This window comes from Microchirus variegatus (assembly GCF_963457635.1).
Source record: "Microchirus variegatus genome assembly, chromosome: 22".
NCBI lineage: Eukaryota > Metazoa > Chordata > Actinopteri > Pleuronectiformes > Soleidae > Microchirus > Microchirus variegatus.
The window spans coordinates 7,303,131-7,328,415 of NC_139823.1; the positions used below are offsets into that span (position 1 = coordinate 7,303,131).

A 25,285-nucleotide genomic window follows, 5' to 3' on the forward strand; every position below is an offset into this window, starting at 1 on the left:
AAACAAACAAAAAAAATAAGAGAAATATGTGAAGCATCAGGTATGAATGGGAACAGACATCTCAAAGGGACATTTTTCGCGTTGGCACGCACACACACACACGCACACGCACACACACACACACACACACACACACACACACACACACACACACACACACACACAAAGACTCAGAACCATTCACCGTCATATTTTACTCAGAGGGGTTTTTGTCTACTTTGATTTCAGTGGCCTCAAGTGTGAACAAACAAGGGAAACCGCAATTTTTGTGTGTTTTAATCTCCTGAACAAGCACGACATTAAAGAAAAAAAAACGACACTTGTGAGTCGTGCTGTCGTGACAGCGCGTACCTCAGTGTGTATCGAAAAACTTTTTTCTACTCTGTATTAATACTGCTAAGGATATCAATTATTTCAAATCTGAATATCTCAAAGAGAAGGTCCATTGTCACTCGCTCTAATTAAAAAAAAATCACAACAACGCCTTTTATACGCTTGTGTTAAACACAGTTGCTTTAAACCGTTAGTTAGGCCTATGTTAGTCCACCTAAAGAGATAACGTGATGCAGGGCGACACACTATTTCCTGTTTACCTTTTTGACTGTGAAAACAACAGTTCCGTTCAAATTCTCTGCCATTTCCGTCTTTCTTGTCGATTTTTTTTTTCTTTTTTTGGTCTTTTTTTTGTGTGTGTGATATTTGAATAAATCAGTACGGTTTCTCCCACTATCTGCTCTCACAGGGATGGCAGTGCACACAATGCCCTCAGCCTTTGGCTCTCACTTGCTTCCCCCATAGTAAAGTTCTTTGGTTTTGATCCCGGTGCTGCTGGTCTGCCCTGCATGTCCCCCTTGGCCTTGGCCTTAGTCTGGGTAGGTCTCTGTCCATTTGAGAGGGCTACATTCATTGGCTGGCGCCCACGGAAGCCGCCCCTGCTGGTCGCTTGGAGTGGTGCGGTGACACGGCGGCTCCCTGCTGGTGTTTCTGTTCCTGCTGTTTGCCCTGCTGTATGATCTCTCGGATCTTCCTCTGTGCAGTCTGTTGCAAAGACACCATATGTAAGATGAAGCGGGTAGCTGACTGATGACACATGTATGATAAAAAACTTAATTTTTTAAAATTTATGATGCAGCTACTCTACCAGATAACTCTTCTCACTCGCAGAAATAGCGGCTCCAAACAACAACGTGGAACTTTTAACTTTCAAGTGTGCCCAGTTGCCATGGAGACGGATCAGAAAGTTGACTCGCTGTCATGATTTCACACATAGGTCCATCTCCATGACAACTGAGCAAACTCCAACTGGTGATGAGGACTGTGATATGCTTGTGCACTGATGTGTGATTGTTATAAAAAAAGAAACCTAAAGGAGTGCCAAAAAACACTCCATGAAGTCTAGATACACACTGTATTGTAGTGTAAGCAAGTCCAATTAAGTATATAAATCACTTTAAAATGAAGCTAATTTTTGTTGCCTTTTATGTGTAATGTAGACAAAGGGCCTTTACTTTATATTCCATGTTCCTGCAGCAGTTCAAATGAACAAAAACATCCACTGCTTTTGTTTAATACACTGGTTGCAGAACAACGGATGCGCTAGTGCTCTGAGCGCCTGTTTACGCAAAGCTGGAGTCCCAAGACCGTTTTTTTGCAATAGTTCTTGCATTCTACATCCGTATACGGAGTCAGGAAGTCCTGGGTGCACGAGTGCTTGCTTAGGACTTTTATCCACTGCTCTTTCGATTTAGGAGTGGGATACAGGAGTGGGCTGAGGTAAAGTAGTTGTTTTTCTTCTTCCTCCCTCCTCCGCCCTTCTACTTCTCTTCTTCTCCTCAGCTTACAAACGTGATATATAATGTATAATATTATCAAGCTGGTGCTTAAAGATCAGGCGTATCATAAAAATGTCTGCCAACGTTTGTATTGTGTCTCTTATGTTTGTGTCCATGGCGTAACATTAAAGCCGAGATGATAAAAAAAAAAGCCGGTAGCCAGCTGGAGTGTGTTTTCTTATGGTAGACAGTACGCTTGTGCGCCCCATGTCCAATCAGAACCCTTCCCAAGCCACAGAGTGGAATTATATAAAGGCGATTTAACGTGTTTTCCAAGTAAACCTCAATTCGGAATTATTATTTCCATGTAAACTCGAAGGAGAATAATTTAATTCCGAACAATTAATTTGGAATTGAAAAACATCAAGTAAACGTGGCCATTGACTCGAATAGAATGAATGCGTATTAGCTACGTCACCGGATCGGAGATGCCGTTCCGCAACCAGTGTATTTTGGGGGTCGTGAGTCCCTAAAACTGTTTCTCTGTTTTTTGGAATGATTGGACTCCAGACAGGCTGTCATCGTCCCAAATATGAACCATGAGCTCATGAACACAAACCTTTACTTGACCTTGTGTTGTTTTTCTTGAGCATTGTTAGCACAGACTACAGCTTACCTCTTATTAGAACATGTAAGAATTTTTTTTTGGTACCTGGCTGGCAAAGAAATGCCCAATGATTTTCACAAAGACCTCGTCGTTCTCGTCTGGAGTTTGGTCCCGCGGTACGATGACCTCTGCGCTCGTAAGGCTTTGGAGGTCATTGACCTGAAACACAGACACAGACGTCAGGGTCATCACCTCAGCCTCACATTGTAAGAACAAGGTGGTACTTGCATATATCGTATATATATATATAACTGTATAAATATGACAGTCACAAATAGTACATTAACTCATGAGAGCATGGGTGTCCTCACAAAAAAAGTAAGATTTGCCTTTAATTCTAGGCATTCATGAGCTTATAGGGTTTAGAAAAAAGGAATTAGGAGAGAGTCAACCAGAAAAAACATTATATTACAACATAACATAAAAGGTTTCTGAGGATCTAGTATACACTTTAGACAGTTCAAGTTCAACATAAATGAATAAAGTGTGAACTGACCGTCTTGCCTCCTTTACCGATGACCCTGCCGGCTGCAGTTGAAGGAACCTTGATGTGCGTCTCCAGCTTGACCTCCTCTTTGGCCAAGAAGAAGTTCTCCTCTTTCAGCTTCCCAAATATCCGACCTTGGGCCTGGAATACAGAGGAGGGTATGAGGCAAGGAGAGACTGGGGAAAATGGGGACACACAGTGATCCACTGCTGTTTACTAAGATACTGAACAGGACAAAATCATGAGTTTTGAACGATAAAGCTTTAAATGTCACACTTCAACTTAAACTATTACCTTTATATGTTTATATTCTACACACATTCGTGATGTTTTTACCTTAAACTGGGCCTCTGGAGTTCCAATAATGATCACCATTCTCTCAGCGACGTCTGGGCTCTCAGCTGGGGCAATCTGACAAACACACACAAACACACAAGTAGTGGAGTCATATAAGGAGAAAAGATGGCCTAAACTTGGTGCTCCTGGCTCTGGTGTCAAAGCAAACCACTGAATCATCGGAGGAAACTAAAAACAACGGGGATTACGTGCCTCGCGGATTTGCCGACCAGCTGTCTCACCTCTGCAGACGGGACTTCAGGGGCTTTCTGAAATGCTCTGCTCGCGAGTCATCCCCACTTTTCTTTGTTTTTGACCCATAAATAAATAACATGCTCAGCTGTGGCCCATGTTGCGCTGCTGACTCAGCCAGTACTCACTCCCCCTACTTAACAACCTGTTTAATTTGTAATGCGTCCACTCATTTCTTTCGTGCCGGTAACTCAGAGATGGTTTGAGTGTCTTCTTCCTCCCTGATCCCTGAGGTCAGGGGGGGGGGACTAAACTCACCTTGATGGAGGCTCCAGCAAAGTGGGCGAGTTGCTTGATGTGCTGGCCCTTCTTTCCGATCATGGCCCCGACTGCCTGAGTTGGAATAAAGAGGTAGACGACCTCCTGTTCTGGAGCCTGTTGCTGAGGACAAAATAAAAACACATTACTCTTTTTCTAAAGAAATTTTTTTTTGTAATAATAAGCTCTAATGCATAAAAAACATGATTGATACCAGGTGAAACATATTGCCTTCTTTGGAATATAGAATAACACAGTTCTTTGTGCAGATTTAACAATACAATGACATATTGAAGTAAAAAATGTCAGCTTTAAATGACCGTGTGAGATCTGTGTGAGGGTTTTTTCCCTCTGGATAAAGAATGGATGGAATATTTCCTGTTGCTGCACATGATTGTCGCCCTGTGTTTTTGTTTTTCTTAACATGGAAACACTTGTGTTTGTGAAGTTCAAAGTTTTTATGAGCTTACAACTTTGAAGTTTCCTTCCAGACATGTCTGTGGTGGGCTGGTGACTCAGCTATGGTAGGTAGGAATGCCTGACCCCACTTGTCCAACAGAGCATGCTGACTGCAAGTTGCAATAATGTGTTATTTACAGTATGTTTTTTATTATTATTATTATTATTGATTTAGTCTACTTCTTGCCATAAAAAAAAGCCGAAAACACTTGAGAAGTATGACCTCAGCTCGGTTTCATGGTAAAACCTCAACCATTTATTGTAGTAGCGATGTCTGTGATCGCTGTCACACTTTTTTGATGTTGTATTTCTTTCCTTTTTTCTCCTCCTCTTGTCATCTCTCTGATGGACTGGTGTTGTATTCCTGTTAATGTTTCAGCCACCATCACCCACAGCTCTGGTCTCTGATTGCTGTGGTGGTTGAAGTCATCGCGGGAATCAGATAACATTACGATCATGCTATTGCTGGGAATGAGATCTAACCCTCTGAGACACTTCCAGAGAGACGCTGACAGGTCGCCGCAGGCTGATCAGATGAAAACAGCATAGTGTAAGCTAGGCTTTAAATTGAATATATTATACCCTATTTCTCCAAGTTAACCTAGTTCCCTGGTGTCCTAATGAACATGTCTGTGACATGCTTTGGTCAAAATAGCATAAGGATGAAGCACCACAGCAGTTCAATCACCCTGCCAAAACAGCCCTGTTTAGAACGGTTTAGTAGCATCTCTTTAGGTCCACCATAAAGGTCCACCTTAAAAAAAAAACTAAAACGAAACTGAAGGGACAGGAAATGACATCAGCCACAGAGGCTACTTGGAGCTAACAGCTGTTAGCATTTAGAAAAGTGATCATTTGCAGGCTCTAGCAGGCACATTGCCGTCATATATAACATGTATCCACTGGACAGATAAATCCTCTGATGCTGGAAGTTTGTGTAGGACTCTGTGCTGCACTCTGGAGCCAAGAATATAACTTTTCGCGGACTTTGTGGACTTCTGGTTTTTCGGATACCGTTGCCCTCGGCTGCACTCTCGAGTGTTTTACGGACTAAGCTCCCCGAGGCAACAATTCCAGGATTTTTGCACGTTGTGACGACCCAATAAGCGCGGATGTCAACATCCTGTGTTTTATCTCTTGTACTTAGACTGAGGAGGACCACAAAAACATGAGTGAGTCATCTTTTTTCATACTTTGCCGACTGATAGGGCCTCCAGAGTCCCAAATATAAGGATTTAAATGACTTAACAGTTCATTTTGCATAATAAGCCCTTTAACTATGTCATTTTGTAGATTTTAGGGAAAATACAGCTTCTTTCAACTTTCTCGCCATCCATCATTTTATCACAATCACAATGAGCCAGACATCACTCGCTCGACGATAGTTGGTTTCAACACCGCTGCTCAGCTTTTAACTGGTACGAAAAATCCAGAGCACATCACTCCGAATTTTGCAGCACTTCACTGGCTCCTATTTTGTTTCCGGATTGATGTTAACATTTCTTTCATTTGTTTTGAAATGTCTTGCCCCACAGTATCTGTCTGTACGCTCTCTCAGGTCAGCAGATTAGTCACTGTTTCAGTCACCTCTCCGAAACTGTGGAATGAGTTGGCCGATGCACTTCCTGTTTATAATTCCTCTCTTAAAACACATTGTTTTCTCTTTAACTCAGTTTGAGACGTTGGATTTACCATTTTTTACTGTCTTTTATGTCTGTGTACAAGCACTTTGGCCAACTGTGTTGTCTTTATAAATAAAGTTAGATTGGCTTGAACATACTGAGTGCTGGTGAGGGATGGCACATGCTGGAGGAACCCCGTACAGGCCACTGAGGTGTGGAGACTGACTCTGAAAGATGAAAAAAAAAAGACAAGCCGATCAGACAGCACACATGAAAATACACATTCATGTATACAACTCAGGGCCTCACACTGTTTTACACAATATTAAAAAAAAAGAGAGAAAAAGCAATTACATTCTCACACAGTGTCTCACGCCAATTAGACTTCCTCTCATCAGGCAATGAGTAGAGACTTTGTTGAACAATTACCTGACTCATCTGATGAGAGTTCTGGTTGTTTCAAGCTGTAAACATCATTGTAAGTCAACACGGCATTGTTTTGTCTCTGTTTTAGTTTTCAAAAAGTGGTCTGGTAGAACCCGCTTTGCTTTTCCCACATAAAATCAAATCCCTGCCATATTCCGTTGGCCAGAGAGACATTCAAACAAAAGAAAACAAAAGACTATTTTGTCTTGCCGCCACCTCTTATGGCTGTGGGGGGGGCGGGCTTACTCACGAAGAATGGGTTGTATCCTGCTGGTGCCACAGAAGGCACAGCGCCGTGTGGTCCAGCAGCAGGGGGCAGCACTGGCAGACCAGAGGAGAAGATGCCCAGAGCGTTGAGGTTCAAGCCTGGGATCAGGTTGGCCTGTTGCTTTACAGAAGCAGAGGGAAAAAAAGCAGAGATGATTAATAATGATTAGTGTTTCTGAGTAACCACCAGACACAAGATGATGCATTCAGGTGTCATTAAGAGCAAAGGTTTTACAGATTAGCCTGTTGTACATATATATATAGAAATATAGTCAAATAACTATTTTTAAGCACATTTTATCTGGGGCCACAACGGGGGAAAAAGATTTTAATACCCTGCTTTTACATCAACTTCAAGGTAAAGGTGTTTTCACCAACTCTATAAACACACCTGGGCAAAAAGTACTGAAAATGTTGAAAATCGGATTGAAATTGTGAAATTTGGCTTGTCTTGTTTTTATGAAAGAAAAACTGTCTATTTTTGTGACTTCTGCACAATTATTGTTACTTTATATCGCTACTAAAAATGTGATTTTAAAATGAATCATAACGTTTACTCAAAAACACACTAAAGATGTGACCTATAGACACACACCCCCAGGATGTCCATATAAGGCATTGTGTATTATTCCCAGGGCAATTTACCAAAGGTGCACCTATGGCACTGATCTGTGCCGCGTGAGCACTAACAGTTAAATTATTAATCCTAGACAAATCTGCCAGATTAAAGCTTCTCTTGTTTTTTTTTTTTACATGAAATTAAAAATAAATATCTAGGTTTTGGAAAGTTTTCTTTGGCAGATTAACTGATTGTGAAAAAATATCTTAAGTAAACTGTTTTTTTTTTGTTTTTTTTAAACTGCCACTCCCTCAAATAAAAGTGAATTTTATTTCCACTTCCAAATGTGGTAAAGTTTTCCTTTATGGGACGAGGAACTCCAACTCTGTCTGAACCCAAAAAATATCTTTTGAGAAAATCCACTGCATAATCTGAAAAACGCTTCAGATTCAGCTTCTCTCAGCTCCTTTTAAACGTGGGTTTCCACAGGACAGTTAGTTTGGTGTCGTAACAGTGTGACAAAAATATTCCTCTCCTCAAAGTCAAGTCAGCTATTCTGGTTTCATTTCAAGCGCTCTCCTTTCACTTCCATGTCCCCAGAAAGAGACAGAGTTCCTGTGTAATAGCCACAGTATCACGCTAGATGGCCCTCACCGCTTACTGTAGACGCTCTGGCCTCGAACAGGTGCCAGAACTGCTCGCGCCAGCCAGAACTATTTAACCGCATGCTGCGTGCTCCTTCTTGATGATTATTTCTGAGCCAATATTGGGACAATGAAAATGAAGACACTAATGTAGACGCTAGAGATATTTGTGTGGCTGTAGCAAAGGAAATATACATACACATATACGACTACAGAAGAATCTTTTACACACTTTACAACAATCAACACAATTCAGCATTCATTGTGCATGAGATGTGCATTATCATCACAGTTTACATTCCTCTGTCATTGACCTTTCTGACTGTCATCAGGGCAGCAGTGTGAAAGAGGAGCTGTGCGAGAGAGAGAGAGAGACAGCGGCCTACAGATATCAGATGTATGCTGGGAAACGCAGTGTGTTACAACGGGAACACAGACACACACACACACACACACACAGCAGGGAGGTGAGTATGAGTCAGATGCTCCGTGGAACACACACACACACACACACACACACACACACACACACACACACACACACGTCCACAGACGCGCTGTCCTCTAACACTCGAGTCACCGATGAGCCATTCAGCGGCGATTGTTTACTGTTATCCATTTACCAAACACACAACAACGGGCATTGCTCATCGTGGTGGTTAACATGTCCTGAATGGGGACGTGATATTATCTCGCTGGACTGTATGTCATCACTCTTCTCCGCTGTTCACCTGTCACTGTGTGTGAGTCAACCTGAGATCCTGACACACACACACAGACACACACACACACACAGCTGGGGATGAGCTTACATTTAAAGCAGCAATGTCGTTCTCATAGGCTTCCCTCAGTTTCTTCATGATCAACTCCTCGGCCTTACAACACGCCTCAGGGCTGCCCCTGATATGGATGGTCCTCTCGGGGTTGTAAATGGTTAAGTCTTGTAACCTGGAAGGGAGGTGGAGAGAGAGGGAGAGAGAGAGATGTGAGTACATGCATATGGAAACACAAATAAAAGAAACAGGCCTGCTCATATTCTGCTCACGGTCTCCCAATCAGTGGAGGTGATTGAGTTGTTATTTCACTGGATTTCCTGTTGATCTAACTTAAGTGTGACAGAAAGCTCTGTGTCAACAGCATCAAAACTACCCATCAACCTTTGTTGTTCAGCAACAAAAACAAAAACAATCTAGTGATAAGAGAACTCATAAGGAGGAGAGTGGGGGGAAAAAAACACTGGAAACAACACTTCCCATCATGCAACAACAAAGCAGTCACATCAATGGTTAAAACGACTCCCATGTTAATGACTTCTTATGTCAAAAAAGTACTAGGTATCTAAGTGCCTAAATTAATTAATTAAATAAACAAACAAATAAATAAATTAATAAATAAATAAGGTGTCATTAATTATTTAAAATTGGAATTAAATACATAAACGCGTTATTAAATGTTTTCAATTATTTAAATACCAGGTTCTATCACGAACGGAAAAGCAAAAATAACCGTGCCGTGCAGAGGTGAGTAGCGTCGCGCTAGTGGAAACTCGCCATTCGCTTCATCACCAAAAAATACAAGCATTCAATTAAAGGTACAGTCAGTAAGAGTAAGAGCATTTGGCATAATGACCTTTCAGCATAATAAAGATCGAGTGATCTGAGGGAGACAAACATATCCACACCTACTATGGGCTTCGTTTACAGACCTCACAACTAGACCGAAAAACTAAACCTGTCCTAAGTCCTTCTCAGAAAACTACCTCTTTTCTGCAAATAAATATTAAAAAAAATAAAGGGACCGACTCTAAAAGACAGCGGCACGATAAAAGCAACAGAACATGTGCAATAAAACGCCAGCAGCAGAATTCAGTGTCATGACTGATAACACGCGAACGAGCAAACAACAGCTGTTGTTTTTCCAGCAATTCTGCATACTGTAACTTTTTAAGGTTTAATTAAACTGAGAAACAACCTGTGGCTGACATAAGAGTTCCATATCATTTGTCTCCCAAGTGAGCCATAAATTGGTGGGAAAAAACCCCCCAAAAACTATGAATAAAATTTAACAAAATGAAATTGAACTCGAACCTCCATCAAATCGTTTCACGGTCTTTGTTTGCAACTTTGACCTTGAGTTCTCACTGTGTAGTCTTGAATGAAAAACAACAGTGATACTGACAAAATAGCTCTGAAAAAAGGTGCTTCTTAAGAGCTCTGGAGAGAGAAAAGAAATCAATTCTGGCCTCTTTTATGAATAAAATAAGTAAACTCTTCACAAAGCAAGTTACATTGTAACATGTAAAAATATAGTGCCTTTAGGCTTTTAAAGCAAAAAACCAATCTATTCTTTCCTTAGTGTTACAGGACATAGCAGATGCTCTCAGAGGATTTCATAGATCCATCAATACTGAGTGCATTGTTTGAATCTTCTCTCTTTGTGTCTCTCCACCTCCCTGTCTCCTCCTCAAGGCACATTATGTTCTCAGGCCTCATGGAGACACAACAGTGCAATAGTCGTAAAGCTCCAGTAGTGTGTAACTCTGAAACATAAACAGAGGTCCGTTTTTATTCAATCCACTGACAAATAAGTTCACACAATGCTGACGAAGGCTGTCGGCTTCACGTGTCTCCCCCTGTGTTCCTCTATGCAGCCATGTGCGCCAAGAAACGCCAACAAAAGACTTAAGAAGTGGATTCTGCAACTGCTAAAAATAAACCGATGATGCTCAACAGGGTTGCAAAAATTGATTTTGGCTTCTCGCGAATAAATAAAATGTGATTGTCCAATATTAGAAACAGAATAACTGAAGTGCTCCCTGTCTGAGTGCGTGCCCACATGTGCCAGTCACAGCAGCTGCTGTTCCTGCACCACGCAGCTCCAAGCTTCTTCAAAGCAGTCTGGATGAGAAGCACAAGCTTAAAAAGTTAGTGCTAGGCACGTTAACGGCGTTAACGTTAACGCATGACACGCTTCCAAGACGCACGTGACGTCATGTTTACATGACTCCGGATTGTTAAAATGAGTCTCTAAAGTAACGCTAAACTTTAAAAACAGTTTAGCGTCAGTACACAGGTACGCTAGTTATTTGTAGCGCTGCTCTTTTCGTTTAATAAACAGACCGCTCCAGTTCGACTGTAGGCGTGCTAACGGAGCTAAAGGAGCTAATGCAGCTAACGGAGCTAACTGGTAAACGGTGCCTGGACACAACTGCGTTACTTTCGGGACTCACGTAGACATGACGTCCCGCACGTCTTTTTCCGGTCAGTCATCATGGAAACGCGGCATGAGTTAATGTTGACCGGCATGAACGGCGTCAACAGCGCCAAGCACATATTTTTTCAGGTTGTGCTACTCATCCAGACTGCATTGAAGAAGCTTGGAGCTGCATGGTGCAGGAACAGCAGCTGCTGTGACTGAGTGTGGGCATGCACTCAGACAGGGAGCACTTTTTTTTCTTCCACTTTTTATTCTGTTTCTAATATTGGACAGTCACATTTTTTTTTATGTTACGTTTTGTGACGCCGTTAACGTGCCCAGCGCTATAAAAAAAATAGATGTACAACACATAATTTAACCAAGTTCGATGTTTTGTCAACAGAGGGTGAATCGCTCTACCTCTGCCTGTGTGTGTGTGTGGGTCATGTTGGTAATTGCTCAGGATTGATTGGCGCTGTTGTATTTGCCATTTCAGAAGCGCTCTAGCGAGTTTGCTTGTTTCTTACTAAAGCTTGTGCGGCCCCAGGCAGCGCAGATGCAGAGAAAGCACTTTGAGCAAGTGTCACAGATTATTGGGAGGTGACTCACGAGGAGATGGTTATCTTGGTCCCTGTCTCCTCTTCGATTTTCTTCAGGTTGCGGCCGTCCTTACCAATCAGCCGACCGATCAGGCTGTTGTGGGCCAGGATTTTTAGAGGGATCTCCTCCGTCCTACACACACACACACAGAGAGAGAGAGAGAGAAACACACACACAGGTTAGGACAGACAATGTTCTGCTGTGTGTCGCTGACGTAGCGTGAGGAATGTGATGCTGTGACAGGGATGGACAGTAATGTGGACAGTAATGTGGACAGCTGCCCAGCTGCAAGTGCTGCTGTTGGCACAGGGCAACTATGTTAAGACGCGATAAGTACAAACTACTGTGGAAGATTCATATACTCACAGTGTGTGTGTGTTGGAGCTTAGATCAGTGAGTATATTTCTAAAGCTGTAGAGTGAAATTTGTTTGGGATAGTCAGCAGGACAATAGTCAGCAGGGCGATATCAGTGTTGTGAGTTTCGAGGCCAAGTTCAGCGGCTCAGGTTTCAACTGTGCGTTTGCGCCTCTCTCCTCCTTGGGCTGTGTGAAATGTGTGGCAGCAAAGGTGAAGGCAGGTGTAGAGGAGTTATTGTGACTTGTGCAGAGCAGGACTTCACGGTTTGACAGATGAAGGTGAAGAGGTGAAAGACCAATTGACTGGTTTCTTCTTGGGAGATTACAGTGGACACATTTGGTCGATTGCATTGAAACTCAACGAGAAAAACATCAAAATGCTGGTGGTTAATTTAGTGTTTTGAGCTGTGATGTTTTCTGAATAAAGCATACACAGTTTTGCCAAATTCTTCCTTTTTGTTGCATAGTCCAACTGTTCTTTACCCGTCAAATCAAGAGGGTGAGAGCCATGACGCAGCAACAATATTCCAGCCTTTGAATTCTCTGGATTTCAGCAAATTGACACCCATTTAACAGGTTATTACATGAAAAAATGTGACCAGAATTAAATCTTAAACCAATTCTAAATGTATATTAAGACACCAGATGATCAAATGACAAAGTAAGGAAGTAAGTAAGACTGTGGCAATATGTTTATAGTCAAATGAAATCTAAATCAGCAGGTGTAATGTAAAGTAGTGTAATCTCAACAACAACACACTCAACAAATAAATGAAGACAAACATAATTTTTGTGCGTGTTAAAGGTGCCATATGTAAGAATGTGGCCAAAAACGGTTACTACATTCAAATTCAAAATACAGAGGTCTTTTAGGTTTCGTTTTCTGACGTAACTAGCAACCCGTGGTTGCTCGGCAGCTGAGACTCTATTGACTGCAATGATTGGTAGACAGTGGTAGGTGGCGCACGTGATTTCAAAAACATAAACATGATTTGCAGTCTGCAAAATATTTATTTTAATGCAAATATTTTGTCTGTACTGTTGTTGTTGGTGAATTCAGTTTGTTATATGAACATTATTCCTGAGTCTCTGTGACATATTAGGAGGATTTTATGGCCAGTTGCTTTAGATTTATTACATAATGCACCTTTAAAGGTGAACAGTTCTTCTTTACGTCGGGCAGAAAGTGTCTCGTTAAAAGTGTCAAGCCGTATTAGATGCGTCGGCGCCGTTTCTCTTATGCTAATCTACGATCACATGTTCGTCTGTGTGAGGGAAGTCGCATTGCACCGTGTTTACTTTGTTAGTGGTCAAAGCCAGAGTAAGCACAGTGAGATTAAAAGATGCACAGGCAGGTTAAAGGATGAGATTATGGTCGCGCAGACATTGTGGCTCTAATCTGTCAGCAGAAGTGTATCTACGACGCTCTGCATAAGCACATTTCAGTCCGTCCATGTAAACGCTTCTTAATACGGTGCGTGTTGGAGTGCGGACTTACGTCTTGGTCTCGCTGGCTTCCTTGTGCATGATGTCCATGATCATACGGCAGGCGGCGGAGCAGCCCTCGGGGGTCGAGTGAATGGTGATGGCCTTTTCTGCCGCACCTGCATTTTCCTTCCGATGAATGTCCACCCTGAGGGAGGGAACGTGAGAAACAGATAACGTCGTCAAGCTTTTGTAGGAACGATATCCATCCGATTTCTACCGCTTTATCCTCCACATGAGGGTCGCGGGGAATGCTGTGCCAATCTCAGCTGACATGGGGCGATAGGCGGGTATATGAAGTTCATTTCAACAATTTTTTAAGACCTTATCGCCACTCCAGCAACACATATTTAACTTACAAAACACTTACACCAACTTAGGTTGCAATTAAATCTATAGAGCACAACCATACAAAGGAACTCATAAGCTGGAAATGTACAAAGCTCAAAAGAATACATTATTAAACGATTTTGGAGTTTATTTCGTGCAATTTTTTATATTATTTCGTGTCAGGAGCGCGTTCGCTATCGCGCACGGCACGGAGCTGATCTTGCAGGGCGCCTGTGCATCATTGTTTTTAACAAACGCGGGGAGGAAAATAAATACATTCACGCATACTTACATACAAAATTTAATACCGCGATTAAGTCTTTTTTAATACTTTTTAAGGGCCTTAATTTTCTGAAAAAAAAATTGTACAGAATATCACAAAGACAAGTGAAGTGTAAAGACAAAAGACACCAAAGAAAAACATTTCATTCATCCATCCTTTACTCATTTCTAGTACGGTAAAGTTGAGCTAAAGCTAAAGCTAAAAAGCTAAATTCACCGTCATTAGCGTAGCTTACTTGGACTGTGTCTGTTTGGTGACATTCTTGATGGTGAGGCCCCCTTTTCCAATGATGGCTCCCACATACTGAGCAGGCACGAGTATGCGCAGCGGGAGTTCGTGTTGCTTCGGACGTGGAATCCCGAAGCCTCCCGAGGGTCCGGGGTGTGGGGCGCCCTGGTCACGGGACGATCTCCCTCCGCGCCGAACACGAGGCTCTTGCGCGGGCTGAGCGGCGTCCATGTCCATGATATACGACACGTTAAAGGAGCAATCGTCGAACTGGTGTCCTGTCAACTTCTCAATGGCTCTGGAGACGACAGGGTGAGCAGGGGATGAAAAAGGTGATTAAAATGCTGACTCTGACACACTTGATTTTCTCTGCGTTTGTGTGCACGTGATTCTAGTTGCTGCTATGAATGATTTTGAATAAATATCTAATAGGGACTATTTTTGACAGGAATTGCGATATGATTCACAATATATGAGAGGGAATGGTCATTTTTACGTCATTATTTTCAACATTATTTGAAATGATTCCTGTGTGATATTTGTGCAGATGTGACAAATATGTTCTCTTCAGTCTGTAGAATAAGATGTGTATAGGTCCAGACAGTAATTAATCTAAAATGATATTTTGACACACATTTTTTGCTTTAAAGATATTGCGCCTCCTGCAATTTGAAAATTGCAGTAGGCTGTTTTTTGTGGATTTTGATCAAATTTCGGTTAATTGTTCAGCCGCACTTTTGGGCATCCTAGGAAATTAGGCAATACTCCCACCACTGTAGCGTAATTTTTTAAATGTTTGGTGTTTATATTGTGATAGTGGCGATAAATAAAAATACTACGAAGCTGCACAAAGTCAGAGGACGTCAATGTGAAGTGTCCGAAAACCACCTCTGAATGTGGTTTTTGTCATCGGATCTGAAGATGCATTCAGGACAGATTACCTGTACTTAATACTGTCCACTTGTGATCGGATCACTCAGGTCCGATGTTAATATCAGTTCTGAATGGGGTATAAGAGTAATGCATGTCCAAGGTAATCCTTGATTAAATTACAAATTGCAGCTTTTCCAGGTTTTTTGTGATTTCTGTCCTAATTGAAATGTTGTGCATTTGTCATTTTGTGAGCATTTACAAACTCATTCCTGACCAACACAGGCATGGACAGGCTGAAAAGATAAAGAAACTTTACGTCGATGTACAGTAACGTTGTTGTTTGGCCCTGCTTAATCCCAAAGATACACATGAACCACCATGTATGTGAACAATGCAGCCTGTGTTGCAGCAGCATGTCTGTGCACACACATGCTGTTAAAGAGCAAGTATATCTCAAGGCCACAAACTTGGCTGCATCAGAGTGTTATTATTTGTGCCGCTTACACTTTAGCTTCCTCCTTGGTTGCATACGTAACATTCACCACTGCTGTTTCTGCGTCAGTGTTCACTGTGAAACAAGAGAGAGACAGAGAGACAAGAAAAACATGAGCTGGAGCCACATTAACACATGAATGTCGCTGATGTTTTTGCTGCTGCTGCCGCCGTAGGTGAGACAGCCGCCCAGGTTCCTGCGGTGACCCAAAGTGCCACTTGTCTGAGAGAATGCGTTTGAGCCACCAACACGCACGCTGGCTTCCCTCCAGACCCTGCTGCTCCTGCTGCCTCAAAGACCGGAGCTGCTTAAACACAATGGACTCGCTGCTGCTGCTGCCACTCACACACAATCAGGGATTTAAGTTTCTCATGAATCACTCAGTGAGGAAAGAACAGGCGCGTTTATGGGTTTGATTCTCACTGGGACCACGTGTGCTGGTGACACTTTATAATACGCACACGCTAAGAATTAGTTAGGCATGAATAAATATTGAATTCATAATTTATAACACATGGATACTCATTAGTATGTAGTTTATAAACACAGTTCTAAATGTGTTAGCACGCACTGAGCGACTGCTAGACACAGAGAGAGGTGAGAGAGCAGTCCCTTGTGAGTCGATCAAATCGCTCGTTTGTTGGAGGTGGATGCTGATTGGCTGCTTGACTACAGCAGCTATTTGGATTGGATGATCATTTATAACTACATACTAATGAGTATTCGTGCGTTATAAATGATGAATACAATATGTATTAATGCTTAACTAATGCTAATAGTGTGTACTTATTATAAAGTGTTACCACATGAAAAACTTTTCTAATGCACAGCACACACAGTGATGACCAGTCAAGCTCATTGTTGTCCAATAAATGGTCGACACAAAACACATTCAGCTATTCAAGCAAAAACAGTATAATCCTTTCTTTTAGTTTCAGTGTCATTTGTGAAAATTGCATTTGTCTTTACAGCTCCCCAAGGACAGACTGCATTAACCCTAGAACACTATCGCTCAAATTCAAAACACCATCACTAACGCCAGGTTATTTTTACCCGGGATAATATATCACCCAATAAAAAGTACTTGTCATCAAAATATATCAAAACATGACAAATTTGAGTAGTGTTCTTTTATTTTAAACTGTGTCATGTCTAGCAAAAAGAAAGAAACGCATCATGAGGGACCAAATAAAAATGCTCCAAAATTACTGGAAAATTAGGAATTTGGGAACAAAAAAAATAATGAAGATGAAAACTTGGTTTTCATGAAAATCACATAAATTCATTTGCTTGGGTGAAAACCACCTGGCAATGGTGTTCTAGGGTTAAAAGCCTGGACTTTGAGCACTAAACTGCAAAATCTCAATGAGAAAAACGGCATCTCCTGTGTATCAGGCTTTCAGAAAGTGTTTTGTGTACTTGCAGTGTACAGACGTGGTTTTTCTTAGAGTGTGTAAAACATTTATTGGTGATTGTGTTTTTCCCTGAAGTGTCATCAGAGCGTGTGTGTGTGTGTCTCTCTCTCTGTCAGTGAAAACAAAAACCTTTCAAACCTGCTGTTTTTGCTCCGCGCCAGCAGGTTTGGATGTTTGATAGGGTTAAAAACTAGTGAGAGCTCCCAGCTGGCCTAAGAGAGGGCAAGTGGGCAGAGCACTGGCAAGGAGCCCAGCCTTGCGCGCTTGTAGCCAGCTCTGCTCTGCCGTGCCCCGCCCCACCCTCCCGGTCCTGTCCTGTCCCTCAACCCCCTTTGTGAACGGAGAGCATGTTCACAGGCAGAGGAAAGCGATCGGCGGGGGATGGACGGACAGGAATCGGAGACACACAAACGGGATGGTACTGTGCAACTCTGGCATTTGGATTGTCGCTCTGAAGAGGAAGAGGAGGAGGAGGAGGAGGAGGGAATGCTGCGCTGGTTCTCTGGGACAAACACGGGGATGAAGTAGCCTTGTTTTACAGCAGCATCTGGGAAACTGACTGGAGTAATTTTCTGTGCTGGCTTCTCTTTTAACACCTGTCATGACTACAGTGGGTGGTGGTTGGTCTTGGCTGGTTTGCGACATAGAGAGAAAGTGTGTGTGTGTGTGTGTGAGTGTGTGATTTTTCTTTCGCTCCATGTGTGACTACTACTCATGCGTGTGTGTGTAACACCACTGTGTAAATGACCATTAATATGCCACAGAGTATTCTCGAAATGTGTTGTTCCTACAGTTATTAATTAAATAAATTAATCCTTATTGCTTTTTTACCGTTATTTCCTGTTGGGGCTTTTATTTTGATAGAGCCTAACCGGAAAAGGAAAAAGCACAAATCTGTGGATAGATAGGTCGATTAAAAGTCCAAAAACGTACAGAAAATGTCTACTAATAAGTTTGTTTAGCACCTGTCTGATAAGGGGCACAATGTTTGTCATCATTTCGTTTTAATGTGGTGCTTCATGCTTAATAATAATGTGATGTCCTTTTATGGTTTTGCATCGTTTTGTAGCAGTGTATTTTAAGCTAGCAATAACTGCTGCTGTCTGTCTGTCTGAAAGTTATTTCAGTTGCTTGTTCGCTAAGTATAAATAAATGCAGCATTATTTTTGTGTGCATTAATAACAATTATTGAGGTTAAAGCTGTAAAATGACAGTTGAAATATAAAATTTTAAGTTGTATATGTTTATTACACTCTATTCTGAGGTTGTCGTTAAGCTAAAAATGGCTAAAAACACACTCTTTTGATACTGTTGAACATGGCGAAGTTGGTAATACTTTATCTTTGTTTCATTCCATAGCTCTTACGGTGTTGTCAGAGTGTGTTCAAGGTGTCAAAGGTTTTAATGGAGCCACGTTATCATCTATTAGGCTCAAAAATAAACACTTGTGAACCATCAGTTAACAGAGTTCCTACACATTTTCCGTTTCCAAATTCCATACTTTTCCAGACTGAAATTTACAGACTTCTCAGATGATTTTTCAGTCAATATTAAACATCTGAATACAAATTTGTTAGATGCTTATTATGTCAATAAATGGTTTTGAAATCCTTCACTCATTTCAGAAAACTTGCATCGACCCACGACACTGTCGCAGTCGACAATAGGGAGCTGGCTCGACGACACGTATGGAAAATAATAAATAACGACACCATTCTACAGCTAGCTTGATTAGTTTAGTTTCATAGCGTCTACAGGTAGGCTTGTTTTGAATTGATATATATGAATATATTTAATTTTAGACAACACAAACATTTTTCCATACGTTTTCCCCTTCTCCACACCTGGAAACTACTCAAATTAAATTCTATACTTTTCCATACTTTTCCATGCTGTATAGGAATCATGGTTAAAGAGTTCGACCATCATTCAGCAGGAGATGCTACACGCTGCCCTGCGTGTTTTAGAAGTTTCCTTGCTCCAACACACCTGAATCAAATAAATGGCTCGTTATCAGCTTTCTGCAGTGTTTGCTGATGAACTGAGCTTTTGAATCAGGTGTGTTGGAGCAGGGAAACATCTAAAACATGCAACGGAGTAGGATTGAGAACCCCTGCCTTAACCTAACCACAATTCAACATCTTAGCCCTAAACTTCATCAACCGGTTCCTCAGAAATTGAGGCATCATTATGACCAGGTTTTGGAGACTACTGGTCCTGACAAAGACGGTGTTTATTCCAGAAAGCGTCCCAAACAGGTTACAAATATGACTTCATATACACACACACACACTTCACTTCAGACAGAGCAAAAGCTTCACCACAGGCGCCTACAGTGTCCTTCCCATTACCACGATGCACCTCCCAAAAAACAGACACACACGCGCTAACACGCACAGGCATAAACACACACTCTCCGTCAAATGGACACATTACTACATGGATGTCTGCCATGTCTACCCACTTCAATCCATATGCTTGAAGATAAAGGGGGGGCCTGTGGCAACACACTGCTTATTAAAGAGGCTGCATGTAATTCAAAGGCCTCGTCTCTCCGGGGTCAAACTTATATGACACACACACACACACACACACAAGATGATAGAGGCAGATTTATATGCAGGGATGGGTTATGTTTAGATAATGGGTGTGTGGGATGATGGTAATGAGGAAGTTTCAAGTCACACAGGGAGACCTGACTCACTGGGAGGTCCATATGTGTGTGTGTGTGTGTGTGTGTGTGTGTGTGTGTGTGTGTGTGTGTGTGTGTGTGTGTGTGTGTGTGTGTGTGTGTGTGTGTGTGTGTGTGTGTGTGTGATGAGATGAGCAGTAACCAGTGTTCTGTACCTTGTTCCACATTTTCTACAGCACCATACTGAGCTAGAAGTCCGTCCAAAACCTGAGGGAGAGGGAGGAGAGAGTGCGAGTTAGAGACATGAGCGCGGCAACTGATGCATAGACAAACAAGGAGGGACGCGGGGACTTCTGACGTTTTAAAATCACATTGACCTTTAAAGCACAGCCCTGGAAACGTAACCTTGGCAAACAGTATATTGTGCAACATACACTTTATTTGCTTAGAAAGGACTGGCACACCTATTCAGTTTTCAACTATATTTGGTAACTTCCGCTTCCTATTACCGCGAGATCTTAGAAACACTGGATTTCACCCAGCCAATGAAGAGAGATCTAGCTACATCACTAAAAGTCTACGTCATCGTGAAATACGACTCTGTCTTGTCCTGCATCTACGGTATTATCTCAAAAATGAATGATGGAAATCAATCAGGTGTGTTGGAATAGGGAAACTCTTAAAACACGGGTCTCATGTGGCCCGCCAGTCCATATCCTGCGGCCCTACACTTATTTTGAAATTAATAAATTCAACATTTAAATCTATATCAGCTTGTATAGTGTTTTCATTACAATTTACATTCATTTTTTTGTTTTTTAATGTTTTAATTCTGTTCTATTTCTGTCTGTTTCCATTATTTACAGATTCATTTTGCATCATAAACACTATCATAAAAACAAGATATAATTTAAATTTCGAATCACTAAACCGTTCGTTTTTCCATGAATTGTTGGACTTTTTTCAGTTGACACGGCCCCTCCTGACCAGACTAGAAGTTCACTGGCCCCCATACAGAACCATTCACGTCAAAGAACATGTGACTTTGTCTTAAATATACTTGTATATCAAGAAGAAGAAGATCGTATCAATCAGCTCTGACGTGAGACTTAATCTGTTTTTGTTGTCCTGTTGTTTTTAATATCATTAGTAATATTGTTTTAATATCCGGTTTGTTCCTGCAGGAGCAGGTGGAAACAGCCGGGCTGTCTTAGTTCTAATTTAAAAAAATGAATGAATAAATAAATAAATAAACATAAAGCTCTTTTCTTAACACGCCATTTTCTCATGCACACACAAACAGATTAATTATGTTTTTTTTTACTAAATCAAGATATCAACTTTGCATAACCGTATTTATCCTACAATTGATATTCCTACGAGACGTCTCAGGAGCTTTTGAATCAAGGCGAGATCACAGAGTGAAACAGTCGCAGCGACAAACGAGTGAAGATAAAGAACATAAACAAGCTCAGTCTGAAGCGGAATACAGAATAAAGGCTGGACTGTCATTGTCAGGAAACTGGTTTGTGTGCTACCTGATGCTGTTCAACTGGACATCACACACACACACACACACACACACACACACATTCAGAGACAAACAACTGACCTCCCACTGTAGATGAGGGGGAATGTTCCGGATCTGGATCTTCCGACTCCTGCAGAGACAAAACAGACAGACAGAGTGGGTTAAACAGACCTGAACCACAAACTCTCTGAGTGTCACTCTCAGTCTCTCTCTCTCTCACACACACACACGAATGCACGCATGCATGCACGCACGCACGCACACACACACACAGCAGCTAGTTAGGACACTGCGCTGACTTCTACTGATTCAGTAGAAGTCAGCAAACCCTAACCTCAAGGTCAAATATCCTCACAAATTTTGATTGAAAAGGTGTCTGCGTGTGTGTTTGATGATTTAATGATGTGTTTGTGACTACTGGTCCTGATAAGGTCAAAATATCCTCACAAAGATTTGAATGAAAATGAGTCCTCACAGCCACCCACACACACACACACACACACACACACATAACCATAATTTCAATCATATTGTGATATAAGGACCTCTTACCTCTCCCTTTACAGACTCTCATTGAGTTCCATTCATTTTCACAGCCTAACTAATAGCCTAAATCTACCTGGAACCATTTGCTTCTGAACAACCTTTTCCCGAAGATAGGGTTTCTCAAGGGTTCTTGGTAACACTAATTGTTCGATTAAGAACCGTTTTGATCCAAAAAAAAAAAAAATCATAACGATTCTAAGCAGCATATAGGTTGTTTTTAATCAGAAATGTTGTCAGCTAAAAAAGACAGAGAGAGACATTGACGTGGGAGAGTGCCCCTATGACTCTCTGTCATTTGGGATCCAGAACACACGGCCTCTCTGTGCCTCCACAGGAGCGTGTCAGCTCAAACGGGCAAAGCCACACAAACCGCCTGGTGACCAGGCTGTTAACAGCTACATTAAGGTGAGAGACTCCAGCTCCAGACTGATTTAAAAAGCAGAGAGGCGCGGTGGTAAAGAAGCCGCACTGCTGAGCTGCCATATCCCCCCACCCCTCTCCCCCCAAATAACATCTCTGAAGTATTTTAGCACACTATTAGGAGGCAAGACTGAGGATGGAGTTCAGGAGTAAATGTGATGAGCTCTTACACAAATTTCTCCTTCTAGGTTTTTGAATCTTTCAGGAGTTCCCTGTCAGCAACAGGGAGAGAATGAGATGAGTTGGCAGCTGCATATGAATGAATAACTTTGTGATTGTGCCGCTCAGAAGAAAAATAAAACCAAAAAGAAGAACACATCACGTAGATTTGTGTCCTCTACTCATTCATCCAGCTACTGATGTTGCAGTGATGTTAGAATACTAAGGGGTAAATTAACTTTTTATAAATAAAATGACAGTCAAAAAGGTTGTTTATCCTGCCTTGCATGTCCTACAGACACAACGAAAAAATCACGACAGTTCCCAGAATGTCCCACACGGTGGCCTGCGAGCTTTCTGTCACCAACGGTGGTTTGAAGCGAGTGGCACGATGAAAGACCTCTCTTGGCAACCCGCAGCCAAACAAGGGTAAACCAAATAGAAATGTGTCTGTGCCACTAAAACACATTACCTTTTCTCAACGCCGTACACAACCCTCTGTAACCCCAAAGCAGCCAATGGCAGAGAAGCGTTTCGGTCCAACTCAAAAACCTCAAAACAGCCACAAACGCTTGGCACCCACGAGCTGCCCCAGTATAGAGACTAAAAGCTCCTTTCATTCAGTGTTGTCCACTTAAATGGCTGGTGAATTGCGAGGGCCCTGTTCTCTTTTGTGTTTCCGCTAATTGACTGTAACCTCGATGTAATGCGTGACACTGAAGCAGGACCGTCCTCGGTGCTGGTTCACGGTCGCGAGGGCACTCTGTCAGGGGGAGGACGCCGTCTCAATAAGACTTCAAACATCTACTTCTGCCGTATGATTCTGTTCTCTGACGCTCATGTTTTTAAAGGCCACTCGGCTGTCTGTCATCGTGAAATATGCAGAGGAAGCTTCGTGCATGGACATCTCTCTCTCCCTCTCGCTCTCTCTCTCTCTCTCTCTCTCTCTCTCTCTCTCTCTCTCGGAAAAAGTGACACTGCCTCCCAACAGTTTTCAAGGTCTCATTTTGAGACGTGCCTGTGGCCGCGAGCTGACCATAAGATCACTGCTCTCTGTCTTGTCTGACTGTGTCCAGGACTGGGAGAGGCCCACAGTGCGTGCCACCCTGAAACATACTGACTGACTGACTGTCAACAATGTCCGCGATGTACGACCTCGTGCACGACCAGGGAATAATGCAGAAACAGCAGCTATCTGCTCGTATTCAGTGTGAACTCAACGCCTTTCCTCAGCTCCTCCTTTCCCCCCCAAAGTGAGTCCAGAATGGGCTACAGTCAAAGATACAGACTTGAAGTCAATGGTTACTTAATGTTTGTCGAACGCGACCGAGCTCTCTGCCGCAGGTTTGCAGCAGCCTGCCGGGAGAAAAATGAAAACCTCTCAATTTTGAATTTTAAATGTCTGAGGTTGGCCATGTTCATTTGAAAAGCTAATATTGACTGCACCCACCTGCATGAGGTACGAAACCATGTCTGTGCACATGCATGCGTATTAATACACACGTGCATGTGGCGCAGTCAAAGGAATGTCAACCACTGAGAGGGCAGCGGGGTGAGAAAGAGGGTATTCACCTCTTGCCAGAGGTTTGCTGTGTCCCTAAGAGAGAATTCATGAAAACGGATTCAACAGCCTTTGTTCTCTGTAATGCTTTTGTTTTACTTTGCCATCTTTTTTTTAAAGCTGCATTATGTAACCTTTGGTGTTGTCATTATTCTGCCTCTGTTTGCTCTTTGATAACGGAAACAATCTGTAAGGCCATAGTCTGACTAAAGCCCAATTTATACTCCTGCGTAAAGGTTACGCAGAGCCCTCTGCGTCGACGCAGAGCTGCACGAAATATTTTTAAGTGTCCGTCACGCCGTCAAGGGACAACGGGGACGGCAAGAGCTCCGATTGGTCCTCAGGACAGGCCACTAAATGGCCAATTTCTCTCCTCAAATTATCTTAAAACTGACAGAAAAGTGAGAAACGGCCACTGTTTCAACAACAATCTTTCTCTCTCGGACGCCATTGCTCACTGTAGCCAAAAGCACAACAGCGACCCCTCCTGATCTGGCGGGAAATTGCAGCGCGTATCCGTCACCTCGACGCAGAAGTATGAAGGCTCGAGGCGTCTCCGTGGTTCCGCAGTCGCATAACGCATTACGCCGTCTGAGAAGTATAATGTGGCCTTAAGACAGGCAATTGGACAACTTGCTTGGAGAAAATGAATTTATTGGCTGTGTATGCCTGACTCCACCTCCGTAGGTGGCGCTGTATCGCTCTTTACGTCAAAGAAACACAAACAGCCAACAGCGAGACGGATCGTGCTGCGGTTCTATATGTTTCGTATGCGCTGTACGCGTTAATCGTGACACTAATTAGATGGAGCACAGCGGCTCTTGTGGTTGCTGTGTTGTCTTAAGAAAGACGCCGACAACAGTACTGCAGGTTTATACGTCGTCTCCTTCTACTTCCAGGTCTAAGCCTTGGGAGGAAAATGCAGGAGTAATCTAACTATGATTTGCATTATCCAGGTATGTTAGTCCAATTAAGACTACCATCAACATGCTGCACAGCTAAATTCACTTCTGAAACTTTTCCTGGGAGCTTCACTGTGTTTTCAGTCATACTCCAACCTGTTTGCAGTCATCTGATTTGTGTTGCTTGTCTGTGTCTTGAAGCCCAGACCACTCTATAAGAGCCCGGATAGCTCAGTCGGTAGAGCATCAGACTTTTAATCTGAGGGTCCAGGGTTCAAGTCCCTGTTCGGGCGATAGCTTATTGATACTGCAGTTTACGTTCTTTAAAGTTCACTGGGGCAACCCGTGGAAAAGGAAACTTGGCTTTGAGTCCCCGCTGGGTCTACCAAGTTACCCTGAGCAAAGATATCCAACACCCATTGCTACCCGGGCACTACTCAGTGGCTGTCTGCTGCTCCTAATTCGAGGAAAGTTTCTAGTAGAAGATGGGTTAAATGCAGAGAAGGAATTTCCCCAAGGAGGTCTA

At 42.4% G+C, this 25,285-nt stretch overlaps 1 protein-coding gene across 6 annotated transcripts in view; it reads right to left on the reverse strand.

Annotated features, from left to right (window-relative positions):
* Positions 1–482: 482 nt before the first annotated feature.
* Positions 483–25,285, reverse strand: part of igf2bp2a (insulin-like growth factor 2 mRNA binding protein 2a) — a 52,226-nt gene continuing 27,423 nt past the window's right edge. For 2 of the 6 annotated variants that reach the window (XM_083908638.1, XM_083908636.1), the window contains exons 3-16: positions 21,253–21,301; positions 19,856–19,907; positions 15,605–15,668; positions 14,235–14,525; positions 13,400–13,534; positions 11,554–11,676; positions 8,562–8,697; positions 6,530–6,667; positions 6,012–6,080; positions 3,773–3,892; positions 3,263–3,337; positions 2,936–3,067; positions 2,485–2,598; positions 483–1,038 (exon numbers count right to left, since the gene is read on the reverse strand). In XM_083908638.1, coding sequence (XP_083764764.1) covers positions 904–1,038; positions 2,485–2,598; positions 2,936–3,067; positions 3,263–3,337; positions 3,773–3,892; positions 6,012–6,080; positions 6,530–6,667; positions 8,562–8,697; positions 11,554–11,676; positions 13,400–13,534; positions 14,235–14,525; positions 15,605–15,668; positions 19,856–19,907; positions 21,253–21,301 — 1,633 coding nt within the window. In that variant the 3' untranslated portion in view covers positions 483–903. Of the gene's footprint in view, positions 1,039–2,484; positions 2,599–2,935; positions 3,068–3,262; positions 3,338–3,772; positions 3,896–6,011; positions 6,108–6,529; positions 6,668–8,531; positions 8,698–11,553; positions 11,677–13,399; positions 13,535–14,234; positions 14,526–15,604; positions 15,669–19,855; positions 19,908–21,252; positions 21,302–25,285 lie in introns of all 6 variants that reach the window. The other 4 variants (XM_083908639.1, XM_083908637.1, XM_083908634.1 and 1 more) reach the window with 4 other exon arrangements.